General features: G+C 43.5%; 1 protein-coding gene across 10 annotated transcripts in view; it reads right to left on the reverse strand.

Annotated features, from left to right (window-relative positions):
• The window catches only part of NELL2 (neural EGFL like 2), a 228,782-nt gene that overhangs the window by 163,663 nt on the left and 53,036 nt on the right, over positions 1-12,083 (reverse strand). For all 10 annotated transcript variants that reach the window (XM_008162490.4, XM_024100600.3, XM_065557607.1 and 7 more), the window contains exons 4-5: positions 2,449-2,622; positions 2,239-2,335 (exon numbers count right to left, since the gene is read on the reverse strand). In XM_008162490.4, the coding sequence (XP_008160712.1) occupies positions 2,239-2,335; positions 2,449-2,622 (271 nt within the window). The remainder of the gene's footprint in view (positions 1-2,238; positions 2,336-2,448; positions 2,623-12,083) is intronic.

Here is a 12,083-nt window from a genome sequence, read left to right on the forward strand (position 1 = left end):
AAAAAAGGCCTTTGTCTGTCCATCTGCTCCCCACTTTTAAGGTAGTTGGTATCTCCCTCCTTTCTCATAAGGTGGGTGTCTCCACAACCCCAGGTTTGGTACCAATATGTGGCAGGGCTCACTCACCCTCAGCACACACCCTTGAATCAGTGCAGGGTGTTGCCACTCTCTTCGGCTCCAGAGCCTCCTGTCGGCCACCTGCCTCAAGCCCCATGTTTTCTGTGGCTCAGCCTCTGGCCAGGTCACCTAAGTTCAGACCACTTCCAGGGTATCATAAAAAAATCCAAATGAAACCGAGTAGTTCTCCTACCACCTTGGGCTATTGTAATCTTTTCTACTCTATTTACAAATCTTATCTCAAGGTTTCCCTTGCAGGAGCCTACACTGTCCCTATAGTGTGCAGTCCCCGTTCTCTCTGTCTGTGTACTTTAACCCTGGGCTACTCCCAGCCAGAAAGACCCGTCTTCTCTGCTGTCTCTCCCCCAAATTGAGCTCCTTCCATCTACCTATTACAGCATAGTTCTGCCCCCTCTGGCTGGGAGCCATTTAGCGACTCGCCTCTCCAAGTGCAAAGCAAGACCAATTGGGTGCCTTCACTAGCCTTGCAGGGTTGGGGGTTAAGTCCCATCACAGTAATCTTTAATTATTTGTAAATGATTTTGTTTACTTAAGTCAAGAATGCCACTTTTCAGTGGATTCTGCCCCCTATGGACTTGGTCACCTCTCAGCCATTTAACAAGGAGATTGGCATTTAATATAGAGAAGGAAAAATATACTGAATTTAAAAAACAGATACAGGGCTCAGTTTTCAAAACGGAGTGCCTGATGGGACATCCATTCCATATGTCAAACCCACTTGGGATTTAAATCCATACTTAGGCATGGAAAACATGTGTTTACACATCTAATGCTGATTTCAGCACCAAAGGCAGGACTTGCATTGAAAATTAAAATCATAGTGTTTTATCCAAGATTTAAAAATTAGCAAGGCAGATTCAGTCAGGACACAGTGCCCAGGATCCAAAGTACTCTAGCCTTCAGGGCCTCAAGTACCAGAACATCCTTGTGGAGACAGGGCTGCCAGGTGTCTGAAACATCTGTTCTGCATGGGACCCCCCCAGCCAACCTCTGAAATGGGTGAGATCAAACCATGGACAGGGAGTATGGCCAAGGAGTCATCGAATATGAATTAAGCATGACCATAAATCTTAACATTTTTCTAGTCCAAATGCAAAAACTTACTTCTTCAACCTTGCTTTCCCATATAGCAACATATAGTAATATAGTCATTGTAAAGTTAAAATGCAAAATAAAACACCTGTAACTATTCTCCCGGGGGAAGAAACTTTGTTCTCTTTACTGATGTTAATCACCTTGTTAATTTCTAACCTTGGAAGATGCTCAGAGGTGTAATTTAAGAACCTAAACACAATAGAAGGATAATGGCATTGAGGACCATGTATTGTATTGGAGTAGATAGCTCTTTCCTCTGGTGAAAAATATTCTGTGACAAAAAACATACATCTAACTGTGCAACAGGCAATACAATCCCTATTCTGTTGCCTCTGAGGAGCCCCTTTCACCTTAGTCATCGATCATGCCCCTCTTAAATGGCTAACTGGCTCTCTAGCTTTACTTATTCACAGTATACCATAATTTGGCAGCAGCCCAACTGAACACAGATTTCTTCACTCATGGGGATTGTGGCTCCTGACACACATGCAGTGGATATCACTTTGGTGTAAGGAAGTGTGTGACAGGATGCATGATGGTTGTGGTAACTTATTTTCAACTCTAACTAATAAAGATTGGCTCCTGATGACAATTCCTTGCTGATCACAGCAGTTTCATTCCAGATGAGTAACCCCACCAGCTGATTCAGCACATGGTCCAGGCATCCTCCTCTGTGGAACCTTTTACAGACTCCTGGTAGCAAGATAAACCTTACTTGTCTCAGGCAAACCCCTGGGAGGAAGTTGGTGGAGTGAGGATCCTCTCACCTCCCATGAGGGTGAATCCCTCTGGAGCACAACGCCCCGCATTGGTGCTGGAGGATGAAATTTGCCTGCCCCTATGACAAGGATTATGTTCTGCTTAAGGGAACTGGACCAACAGCATCCTCACATGATAAAGCCTTTATGTACCACAGTATTTAAAATATTTCCACTGCTTCAGATATGGAGGGAACACTTGCCATTTTTACCTATGTTCAGTCTTTTCCTCTCAGGGAAAGCCTACCTTAAAATAACCATGTGCGTTATTCCGCTGTCCCAACCAAAATGCTGTACCCAAAGGTAAATCCATGTAGGGCTTTTCCACAACCCTTTCATAAATTCTGTTAAGAAATAATAGAAGAAATAAACCTCAAATGGTTATCATTTCATTTATTACTGAGCAGGAATGCTCCAGACTACTACTTATTAATATGAAATATCACTCTTCACTTACCTATTACAGTCCACATGTAAAATCAAGTGTGAGGCACTGATTGCTAAGGAAAGCCTGTGCCACTTATCATCTGCCAAAATGTACGGAAACACTTCTGTGTGTGAGTGATGGCCGCCTGAACGGTAATGCAACCTGATTTCATTTCGATGTCCACTGCTCTCCAGTTCCAAGTACCTACACCAAAAACGCAGCATTGAGTCATTAAGCATTCATATCAGGACAGGAGAATGCAACACTGCATATAATGTGGTGGCTGATTATCATATATGAATGATTAACAAGAGGAAGAAACCAAGAGAAGGAGGCCCTCAGTCAGAGTGAAAATAGAGACTCTGCAATGTTGGTCTTGTATTTTCCTTTTAAATAACTCTTTTAGGAGCAGAATGCAGCCTTCATGCAAGTGTGTCAGATCTCAAGCGAATAAGAAGAATTCCACTAGCATCATCAAATTAGATCTCTTCTGTTGCTCTTTAAACACCAATGTGTTCCTTAACATAGTACCATTTTTCTGTTATTAAAATAATCTGATTCAGAACCACACAAAATCCAGCACACTATCCTCAGATAGTGGGCAGAGTATCCTGGAGATATACAGGCACACTAAATACAATGAAGACAACACCAAGTGCTGTGAGTGGAACTATTACCCATCATCAGGATTACTGGGGTAGTAATAAGCAAGCAAGAACTGAGGCTGGATATTGCCTTCTTGCTTTAGGATATACTGTGACATCCCTTTGCATTATTCATAATCACAGTTTTTGCCAAAGAACTGGAGGTGAAGAAATGCTAGGCCCTTCTGAACTCACATACGCTTGGTACAAAACAGCATTATATGTATACCAAAGTTGGGTGAATTTGAGCACAGACAAGCTGGAGATGCAGCTGTAGGTGGATTTAAAAGCGCCTCATGGTCCAACCCATACCAGGATAGACAGAGTTACTCCCTGCCTATCCTGAGAAGTAGGCCTCTTCTAGTACGCAAGCAACTGCCTGACAAATCATCCTGGGAAGGGCAGGGCTTGCTCACTCCTTGCTCAGGTCCTATGAAGCCCCTTATTGCTACACCCTGCAAAAGGGAGCTAAGGGTGGAATGATGATGATGGTGGGAAGGGGCAATCAAAGCCTGAAAAGAGGTTCTGTGTATGCTGTACCACCAACACATGTGTTTTACGCAGCAGTGTGGGAGTCAAGTATATATTTCATTTCCAAGCCAGAAGTAACTGATCTTACCAAACCCAGACAAATATCAATTACCAAACCTATGCAAATGTATGACCCCTTTAATACCTGCTGCAGATCCACAGCTACTGGCTGGTACAGGCCACACCACTAGCAGTAGGAGTAAGAGAAGGCCCAGGAAAACCTTCCTAAACTCATCAGTCAGTATTACCTGCCCCACGCATTCAAAAATCACAAGCCAGGTTTAAAAATTGGATGTCACAGTATATCCTAAAGCAAGAAGGCAATATCCAGCCTTGGTTCTTGCTTGCTTATTATTTAAACATCATGAGATTTTTTAAAAGAATAAAATTTGGAATTAATTTGTTTTCTGGGTTTTGAATCTTTACTGTTCACATTTTCAAGCTTTTCTCTGAAACCATGAGACCTAGAAACCTTTTTTTTAAAACAAAATCTGGGATTCTCCAATAACCACATAAATCCAGGAGCTGTTGCTTTAAGGAAAAAAAACACTAAATATCATGAGAGTTGCAAGAAGATGACAAGAGCTGGCAATCTCCCTTTTTTCTGTACAAGATTGATGGAATGGTTGTGGTTTGATACCATGTGTGTGGTTCTGTTTGCTTGTTTTGTTCTAATAAGACAAGTATTTTTCTAAAGTATAGGAAGGATAAGGAATTTAGTTTGCAAGGTGGGTGAGAGGAGACAAGATAAGTGAGTAAAAATAATCTTTTACAACCCCTGTTTCAAGGGAGGGGCTCAAATCACATCGCTCCTTTCTTTTAGCTTTTATAATCATTAAATGTGCCCTGCAATAGCATCAAAACAGTTACCTTTCGCAAAACTGGCAAAAGTCATGTTCCCCTTCCTCCCCATAAAGAGTATTTCAGCATGTTCTAATCTCTGCATTAACAAAGCAGTGAACTGACATCAGCAATCAAATTTACAATCTACAATAATTTACCTCCTTGTGGCCCAACAATCATTTTTGCATTGGCAAGAAACGTAAACTAACTGAAGGCTCGGCTGCAAAGAAAACGGGCAATAGTGACAGGGCATCAGTCAACCTAACAACCTCCTTCATAACTCATGCTTAAAGGATAAAAATAAGGTCACTCCTGATCAAACGAAGAGGTTGAACATATTGTACAGCTCTTCCAGCAACTGATCATAGATCTAAACCTGAGCGAGAGAGATAGGAATATGTTAAAAGATCATCTCTTAGAATGGATAAGCATCTGATCCTGCTCCCTTGGAAGTCAATGGGAAAACTTCCTTCCATGGAAGGATGAGCAGGCCAAGTGCATAGGAACTTTAAAAAAATGAAAAAATAAGTATATTAGTTGTAAAATAAACAACTATTTTGCTGTTTGGTGTATTGAGGACTACATTGGAATTGCAAGCTATCACTTTATACTGCACCCTGTCTATACTGCATCCTCCTTATGGCGGTGAGTAGAATACATACACAGCATGCCACCCAAGCACGGGTATAAATAGCAGCGTAGACATTGATGCACTGCTTAGGCAAGTAGAATAGACATGCCACAACCTTAGGGTATGTACCCTGCACGTCTCTCTACATGCCCAAGCAGTGCCTCCCCTGTCTACACTGCTAAAATTGCTGCCTCCTTGCTGCCGGAGCCTTTCCCCGCTGCCAGAGACTAAAACTGACATGTACATGCTACATACCGCAATGTGGTCACAGCCTGCTTTTCACTGTGGCATGTACCCACTTACCCTACATGGTGCTGCCAGTGGTGTGAGGTGTACAGGTACCTTAAGAGTGAGAGGGTTTCTTGGCCCTGCTTGCATGCTAGGGGGCTCTGTAAGGAAATATGCAATCAGGGCCTAGCATCAGTGTGGAAAGGGCCAGCTTAAAGCAAGGTTGTGCCATAGAGCCTTAGGGGGGCAACATGTTTTCTCTTTCTCGGTTTTTGGGTTCTGGTGTGTTATCATTCTGAATTCTAAGAAATAAAGTAGCTTTATATTGCAATTGCCAGTAACAGTATTTATGTTTTTTAATCCAATTTCTTTGTGTGTATGCTGTGAACATAACACTTACATAGATGGGCTAGAAGAGGGTTTGCTGGGGAATATTTGGGACTTGGAACTTACGTGAAATTTTTGGCAAGTGATGGGCAGAAAAAAGAAGGAAACATGGGGTCAGCTCACAGCATTAAAGCAAGAACTTTTGATGGGATAAACCATGAGGTTGGAATTTGGATGTGCAGCCTTCTGGATAAAACATGAACTGCAGTTCAGGACTCCTGGTTCTATTTCCAATTCTGTCACTGATTCACTGTGTGAACTATAGGTAAACTCTCTGTTTACTAATCCATAACAAGAGCAAACCACTATTTATCTGCCTCACAGCAGGGCCTAATTAGTGTTTTTAAAAGCTCTTGGTGATTGTTAAACAAAAACTATGCTGCTGTATCTAAATATAGACGATTATCAGTTTCCACCATCTTGCTGTTATTTTTCATGACTACAAAAATAATAAAGGCCCCAGCAAAGTCTTCCAGTGAGTAAACACTGACCAGTAACGACAATGTAACTTTAAAAACGCAGTTTATAATCCAGCTGGAAACAAACATGCTATCAGCAAGGGTAAAAACCAGCCGTACAAACGATCATTAATTTACGAGGGTGAGTCATGGCACCCAACATGAGGGCGGGGAGCCACTGTCCTCCATCTTGTCATTATCACACAGTTTATCTTAAAAGTTCAAAAATTAAAAAAAAAAAGCACCATTGAGAGAATAATAGTTTATTGTTCACAAACAATGTATAGAGGCATCAGGGAAACAGTGACAGAAGCAGCTGAAACAGCACCACCTTAAGCATGAACTAATGTTATGAAACTGAGACACAGGGGAGGTATTGGGGCGTTAATCATTTTATCTCATATCAGATTCACCACAGAGTGGGCCAGATCCTCAGCTGGTCTAAGCTGACTTAACTCCATTGAATTCAATAGACCTATGCTGATCTACATCAGCTGAGGTTCTCTAAAGTATATAAGGGATAGAATGTCCTCAAGATCAGGGGCATCATTTCAGAAAAAATTCAGGGGGCCTGGGAGCGGGGGTCAGTAGTGTCAGCATAAAGAACACCATATGTGATTATATTATATCCTGCAAAGTTGGGGTGGCAGGAGTGTAAGACATAATGGAGCATACAGCTCTATGAAAAGTCAGGGGGGCAAGGGCATACCAAGGTGGTGGGGAGGGGACTGCCCTCCCTTTAACCCATAGAAAATGATGCCCTGCTCAAGATGAGCAAATATAATTAATGATGGAAATGTAAGGCCAAATTTTGCACAGAAAGAAACCACAGTAATTTCTGTTAACTTCAGAGTGAGTACATGTGATTAAGTGACGGCAGATTTGGGCTGTGATTCTCACAGATGCTCTCCCACGCTTATAGAAAAGTAAACTAAACCTCAGCAAATCAACTTGGATAACGGGTAACAGTGACAAAACTATTCTAAATGTCTCTGCTGTGCTAAGCAGTTCTAAATGTGTAGGGGAGGAAAATGACTGCTGGTAAGGGGGTATACATTTCCATTCTGTGAGCCAGCTGTTCTCCAAGGCAGATTTACTTCCAGGGAGAGCAGGAGGCGGTTTGTACTGCTGGCCTCTCCCAAGGATTCTGCTGAAGGAAGGCTCCATAGGAGCCTCATCAGCTGAACTAGTGCATCCCTTTTCCTGCACCCACAGCCCAGATTCATAGATTCTAAGGCCTAAATCAATGGATCTCAAACTTTTGTATTGGTGACTCCTTTCACACAACGAGCCTCTGAGTGTGACCCCCCCCTTATAAATTAAAAACACTTTTTTTATATTTAACACTATTATAAATGCTGGAGTTGAAGCAGGTTTTGGCGGGTGTAGTCTGATAGCTCGTGACCCCCCATGTAATAACCTTGTGACCCCCTGAGGGGTCACAACCCCCAGTTTGAGAACCCCTGGCCTAAAGAGACCATTGTGATCATCTGGTCTGACCTCTTGTATAGCACAGGCCAAAAACCGCCCTAAATAATTCCTACAGTAGATCTTTTAGAAAAAACATTTAATCTTGGTTTTAAAATTGTCAGCAATGGAGAATCCACCACAACCCATTGTTCCAATGATTAATTACCCTCACCATTAACAATTTACACCTTATTTCCAATCTGAATTTGTCTAGCTTCAACTAGCAGCCATTAGATTTTGTTATACCTTTCTCTGCTAGCTTGAGGAGTCCATTACTAAATATTTGTTCCCCGTGTAGGTACTTAGGTTATATCTACACTGCAATGTAAGCCCAGGGTTAGTGGGACTTGAGTCAGCTGACCCTGCGTTAGAGAACCCAGAGCTTGATTATCTACATTGATTGTTTACCTTAGGTTAAGAATTTTCTATCCCAGGCTTTAACCTGGGGCTCAGATGCCCACCCTGCAGCATGCAGTCCCAGACTCCATAGTACCCACCTGAAATGTGGCCAGTCTAGCCCTCTGACTGTGGTGCACTGTGGGAAAACTTGACTGTCCATCCTGCACATTACAGGATGTCTGAACAGCCAGCCAACACATCCTGCCACGCAATCATTTTGGTCAGTGCAATCCCAGCTACCAGAGCCAGCAACATGGAGGAGGCACTTCTCTTCCTTGCACTTTAACTTCTGTGTCAGGAAATGGGCAGAGCTTTCGGAAGGTGCTGGTGGACATTTCGGCAGTGTTTTCTGGCCCATCAAAGGCACCTGACATAGCTTATGATGGAGCAGGAGGAGTACCCAGGCAAGGCAGACTCAAACTTCTGGGACAGGTCCACAAGTACAGACTGGTGGGATCACAGTCATGCAGACCTGGGATGACCAGCAGTGGGTCCAGAACTTTCACATGAAGAAAGCCACATTTCTGGAGCTTTGTGAGCAGCTTGACCCAACCTTCCAACATAAAGTCACACATACGAGGCCACTCCAGCAGGCCAGAAGCAGGTTGCTATAGCCATGTGGAAGTTGGCTACCCCAGACTGCTATAGATCCATTGCAAACTAGTTGGGTGTTGGAAAGTCGACTATGGTTAAAGTGGTTGCAGAGGTTTCTGAGGCAATCAGGCATGTGGTTTACCCCAAAGTGGTAGTCATAAAAGATATTGCTGAAGTAATTGCTGGCTTTGAGAGAACGGGGTTTCCAAACTGTGCTGGGGACATTGATGGGACTCATTTGTCCTCCTCAGGGAGCACATAAACCACAAAGGACGCAACTGCATTGTTACGCAGGCCCTCATGGATCACAGAGAGCAATGTGGGTTGCACTGAAAAGGTTCATGATGATAGGGTTTTCCACCAATCAGGAGTCTACATTCATGGACAGGCTGGAACACTATTCACAACAAATGACACTATCAATGGAATTACTGTCGCACCACCAGCACATTTCTGAACAAAATGTCTCAGACTCATAGACTTTAAGGTCAGAAGGGACCATTATGATCGTCTAGTCTGACCTCCTGCACAACGCAGGCCACAGAATCTCACCCACCCACTCCTGTAACAACCCCCTGACCTATGTCTGAGCTATTGAAGTCCTCAATTTGTGGTTTAAAGACTTAAAGGTGCAGAGAATCCTCCAGCAAGTGACCCGTGCCCCACGCTGCAGAGGAAGGCAAAAAAAACCCAGGGCCTCTGCCAATCTGCCCTGGAGGAAAATTCCTTCCCAACCCCAAATATGGCCATCAGCTAAACCCTAAGCATGTGGGCAAGACTCACCAAATACACACCCAGGAAAGAATTCTCTGTAGTAACTCAGATCCCACCCTATCTAGTGTCCCGACACACAGGCCATAGTCAAAGATCAATTAATTGCCAGAATTAGGCTATCCCATCATACCATTCCCTCCATAAACTTATCAAGCTTAGTCTTGAAGCCAGATATGTCTTTGGCCTCCACTGCTCCCCTTGGAGGCTATTCCACTCTTCACTCCTCTGATAGTTAAAAACCTTCGTCTAATTTCAAGTCTAAACTTCCTGATGGCCAGTTTATATCCATTTGTTCTTGTGTGCACATTGGTACTGAGCTTAAATAATTCCTCTCCCTCCCTGGTATTTATCCCTCTGATATATTTATAGAGATAAATCATATCTCCCTTCTTTTGGTTAGGCTAAACAAGCCAAGCTCTTTGAGTCTCCTTTCATAAGACAAGTTTTCCATTCCTCAGATCATCCTAGTAGCCCTTCTCTGTACCTGTTCCAGTTTGAATTCATCCTTCTTAAACATGGGAGACCAGAACTGCACACAATATTCCAGATGAGGTCTCACCAGTGCCTTGTATAACGGTACTAACACCTCCTTATCTCTACTGGAAATACCTCGCCTGATGCATCCCAAGACCGTATTAGCTTTTTTCACAGCCATATCACATTGGTGGCTCATAGTCATCCTGTGATCAACCAATACTCCAAGGTCCTTCTCCTCCTCTGTTACTTCCAAGTGATGCGTCCTCAGTTTATAACAGAAATTCTTGTTATTAATCCCTAAATGCATAACCAACCACTTTTCACTATTAAATCTCATCCTATTACTATTACTCCAGTTTACAAGGTCATCCAGATCTTCCTGTAGGATATCCCGGTCCCTCTCTGTATTGGCAATACCTCCCAACTTCGTGTCATCCACAAACTTTATTAGCACATTCCCACTTTTTGTGCCAAAGTCAGTAATAAAAAGATTAAATAAGATTGGTCCCAAAACCGATCCCTGAGGAACTCCACTAGTAACCTCCTTCCAGCCTGACAGTTCACCTTTCAGTATGACCCATTGTAGTCTCCCCTTTAACCAGTTCTTTATCCACCTTTAAATTTTCATATTGATCCCCATCTTTTCCAATTTAGCTAATAATTCCCCATGTGGAACCTTATCAAATGCCTTACTGAAATTGAGGTAAATTAGATCCACTGCTTTTCCTTTGTCTAAAAAATCTGTTACCTTCTCAAAGAAGGAAATCAGGTTGGTTTGGCATGATCTACCTTTTGTAAAACCATGTTGTATTTTGTCCCAATTACCATTGACCTTAATGTCCTTAACTACTTTCTCCTTCAAAATTTTTTCCAAGAGCCTGCATACTACAGATGTCAAACTAACAGGCCTGTAGTTACCTGGATCCCTTTTTTTCCCTTTCTTAAAAATAAGAACTATGTTAGTAATTCTCCAGTCATACAGTACAACCCCCGAGTTTAGAGATTCATTAAAAATTCATGCTAATGGACTTGCAATTTCATGTGCCAGTTCCTTTAATATTCTTGGATGAATATTATCTAGGCGCCCTGATTTAGTCCCATTAAGCTGTTTGAGTTTGGCTTCTTCCTTGGATGTGGTAATATCTACCTCCATATCCTCATTCCCATTTGTCATCCTACCATTATCCCTAAGCTCCTCATTAGCCTCATTAAAGACTGAGGCAAAGTATGTGTTTAGATATTGGGCCATGCCTAAATTATCCTTAACCTCCACTCCATCCTCAGTGTTTAGCGGCCCCACTTCTTTCTTTGTTTTCTTCTTATTTATATGGCTATAGAACCTTTACGATTGGTTTTAATTCTCTTTGCAAGCAGGATCGGCTCTAGGATTTTTGCCGCCCCAAGCAAAAACAATTTTGGCTCCCCCCACCCCATTTTTAATTACCCCACCCCCGGCCCCGCCTCAACTCCGCCCCTTCCCCAAATCTCCAGCCCTGCCTCCTCCTCCCAGGCTCTCAAGCCTGGGAGGGAGGGGGAACAGCGGCGCGTGAATCAGCTGTTTCGCGCGCCACGGCCGCTTGGGATCTCCCCCTCTCTCCCAGGTTTGAGAGCCTGGGAGGGAGAGGGAGATCCCGAGCGGCCGCGGCGCGCGAAACAGCTGATTCACGCGCTGCTGCTCCCCCTCCCTCCCAGGTTTGAGAGCCTGGGAGGGAGGGCGAGTAGCGGTGCGCGAATCAGCTGTTTCGCGTGCCGTGGCACACGAGCGGCAGCAGTAGCAGCGGAGGTGAGCTAGGGAGGCCGGGGCACATTTTTAGGGGTGGCATTCTGGTGCCGGCCATGCCGCCCCTAAAAATGTGCCGCCCCAAGCACCAGCTTGTTTTGCTGGTGCCTAGAGTCAGCCCTGTTTGCAAGGTCCAACTCTACATGGCTTTTGGCCTTTCTCACTTTATCCCTACATGTTCTGACCTCAATAAGGTAGCTTTCTTTGCTGATCCCCCCCATCTTCCACTCCTTGTAGGCTTTCTGCTTTTTCTTAATCACCTCTCTCAGACACTTGCTCAGCCAGCTTGGTCTACAACTCCTGCCTATGAGTTTTTTTCCCTTTCTTGGAATGCAGACTTCTGATAATTTCTGCAACCTTGACTTGAAGTAAATCCAGGCCTCCTCTGCCTGGATTTTGTCACCTATGGATTGCATGGACTACCTCTAACTGAAATGGACTAAATTTGG

This window comes from Chrysemys picta, chromosome 1, assembly GCF_011386835.1.
Source record: "Chrysemys picta bellii isolate R12L10 chromosome 1, ASM1138683v2, whole genome shotgun sequence".
In the NCBI taxonomy this organism is placed as follows: domain Eukaryota; kingdom Metazoa; phylum Chordata; order Testudines; family Emydidae; genus Chrysemys; species Chrysemys picta.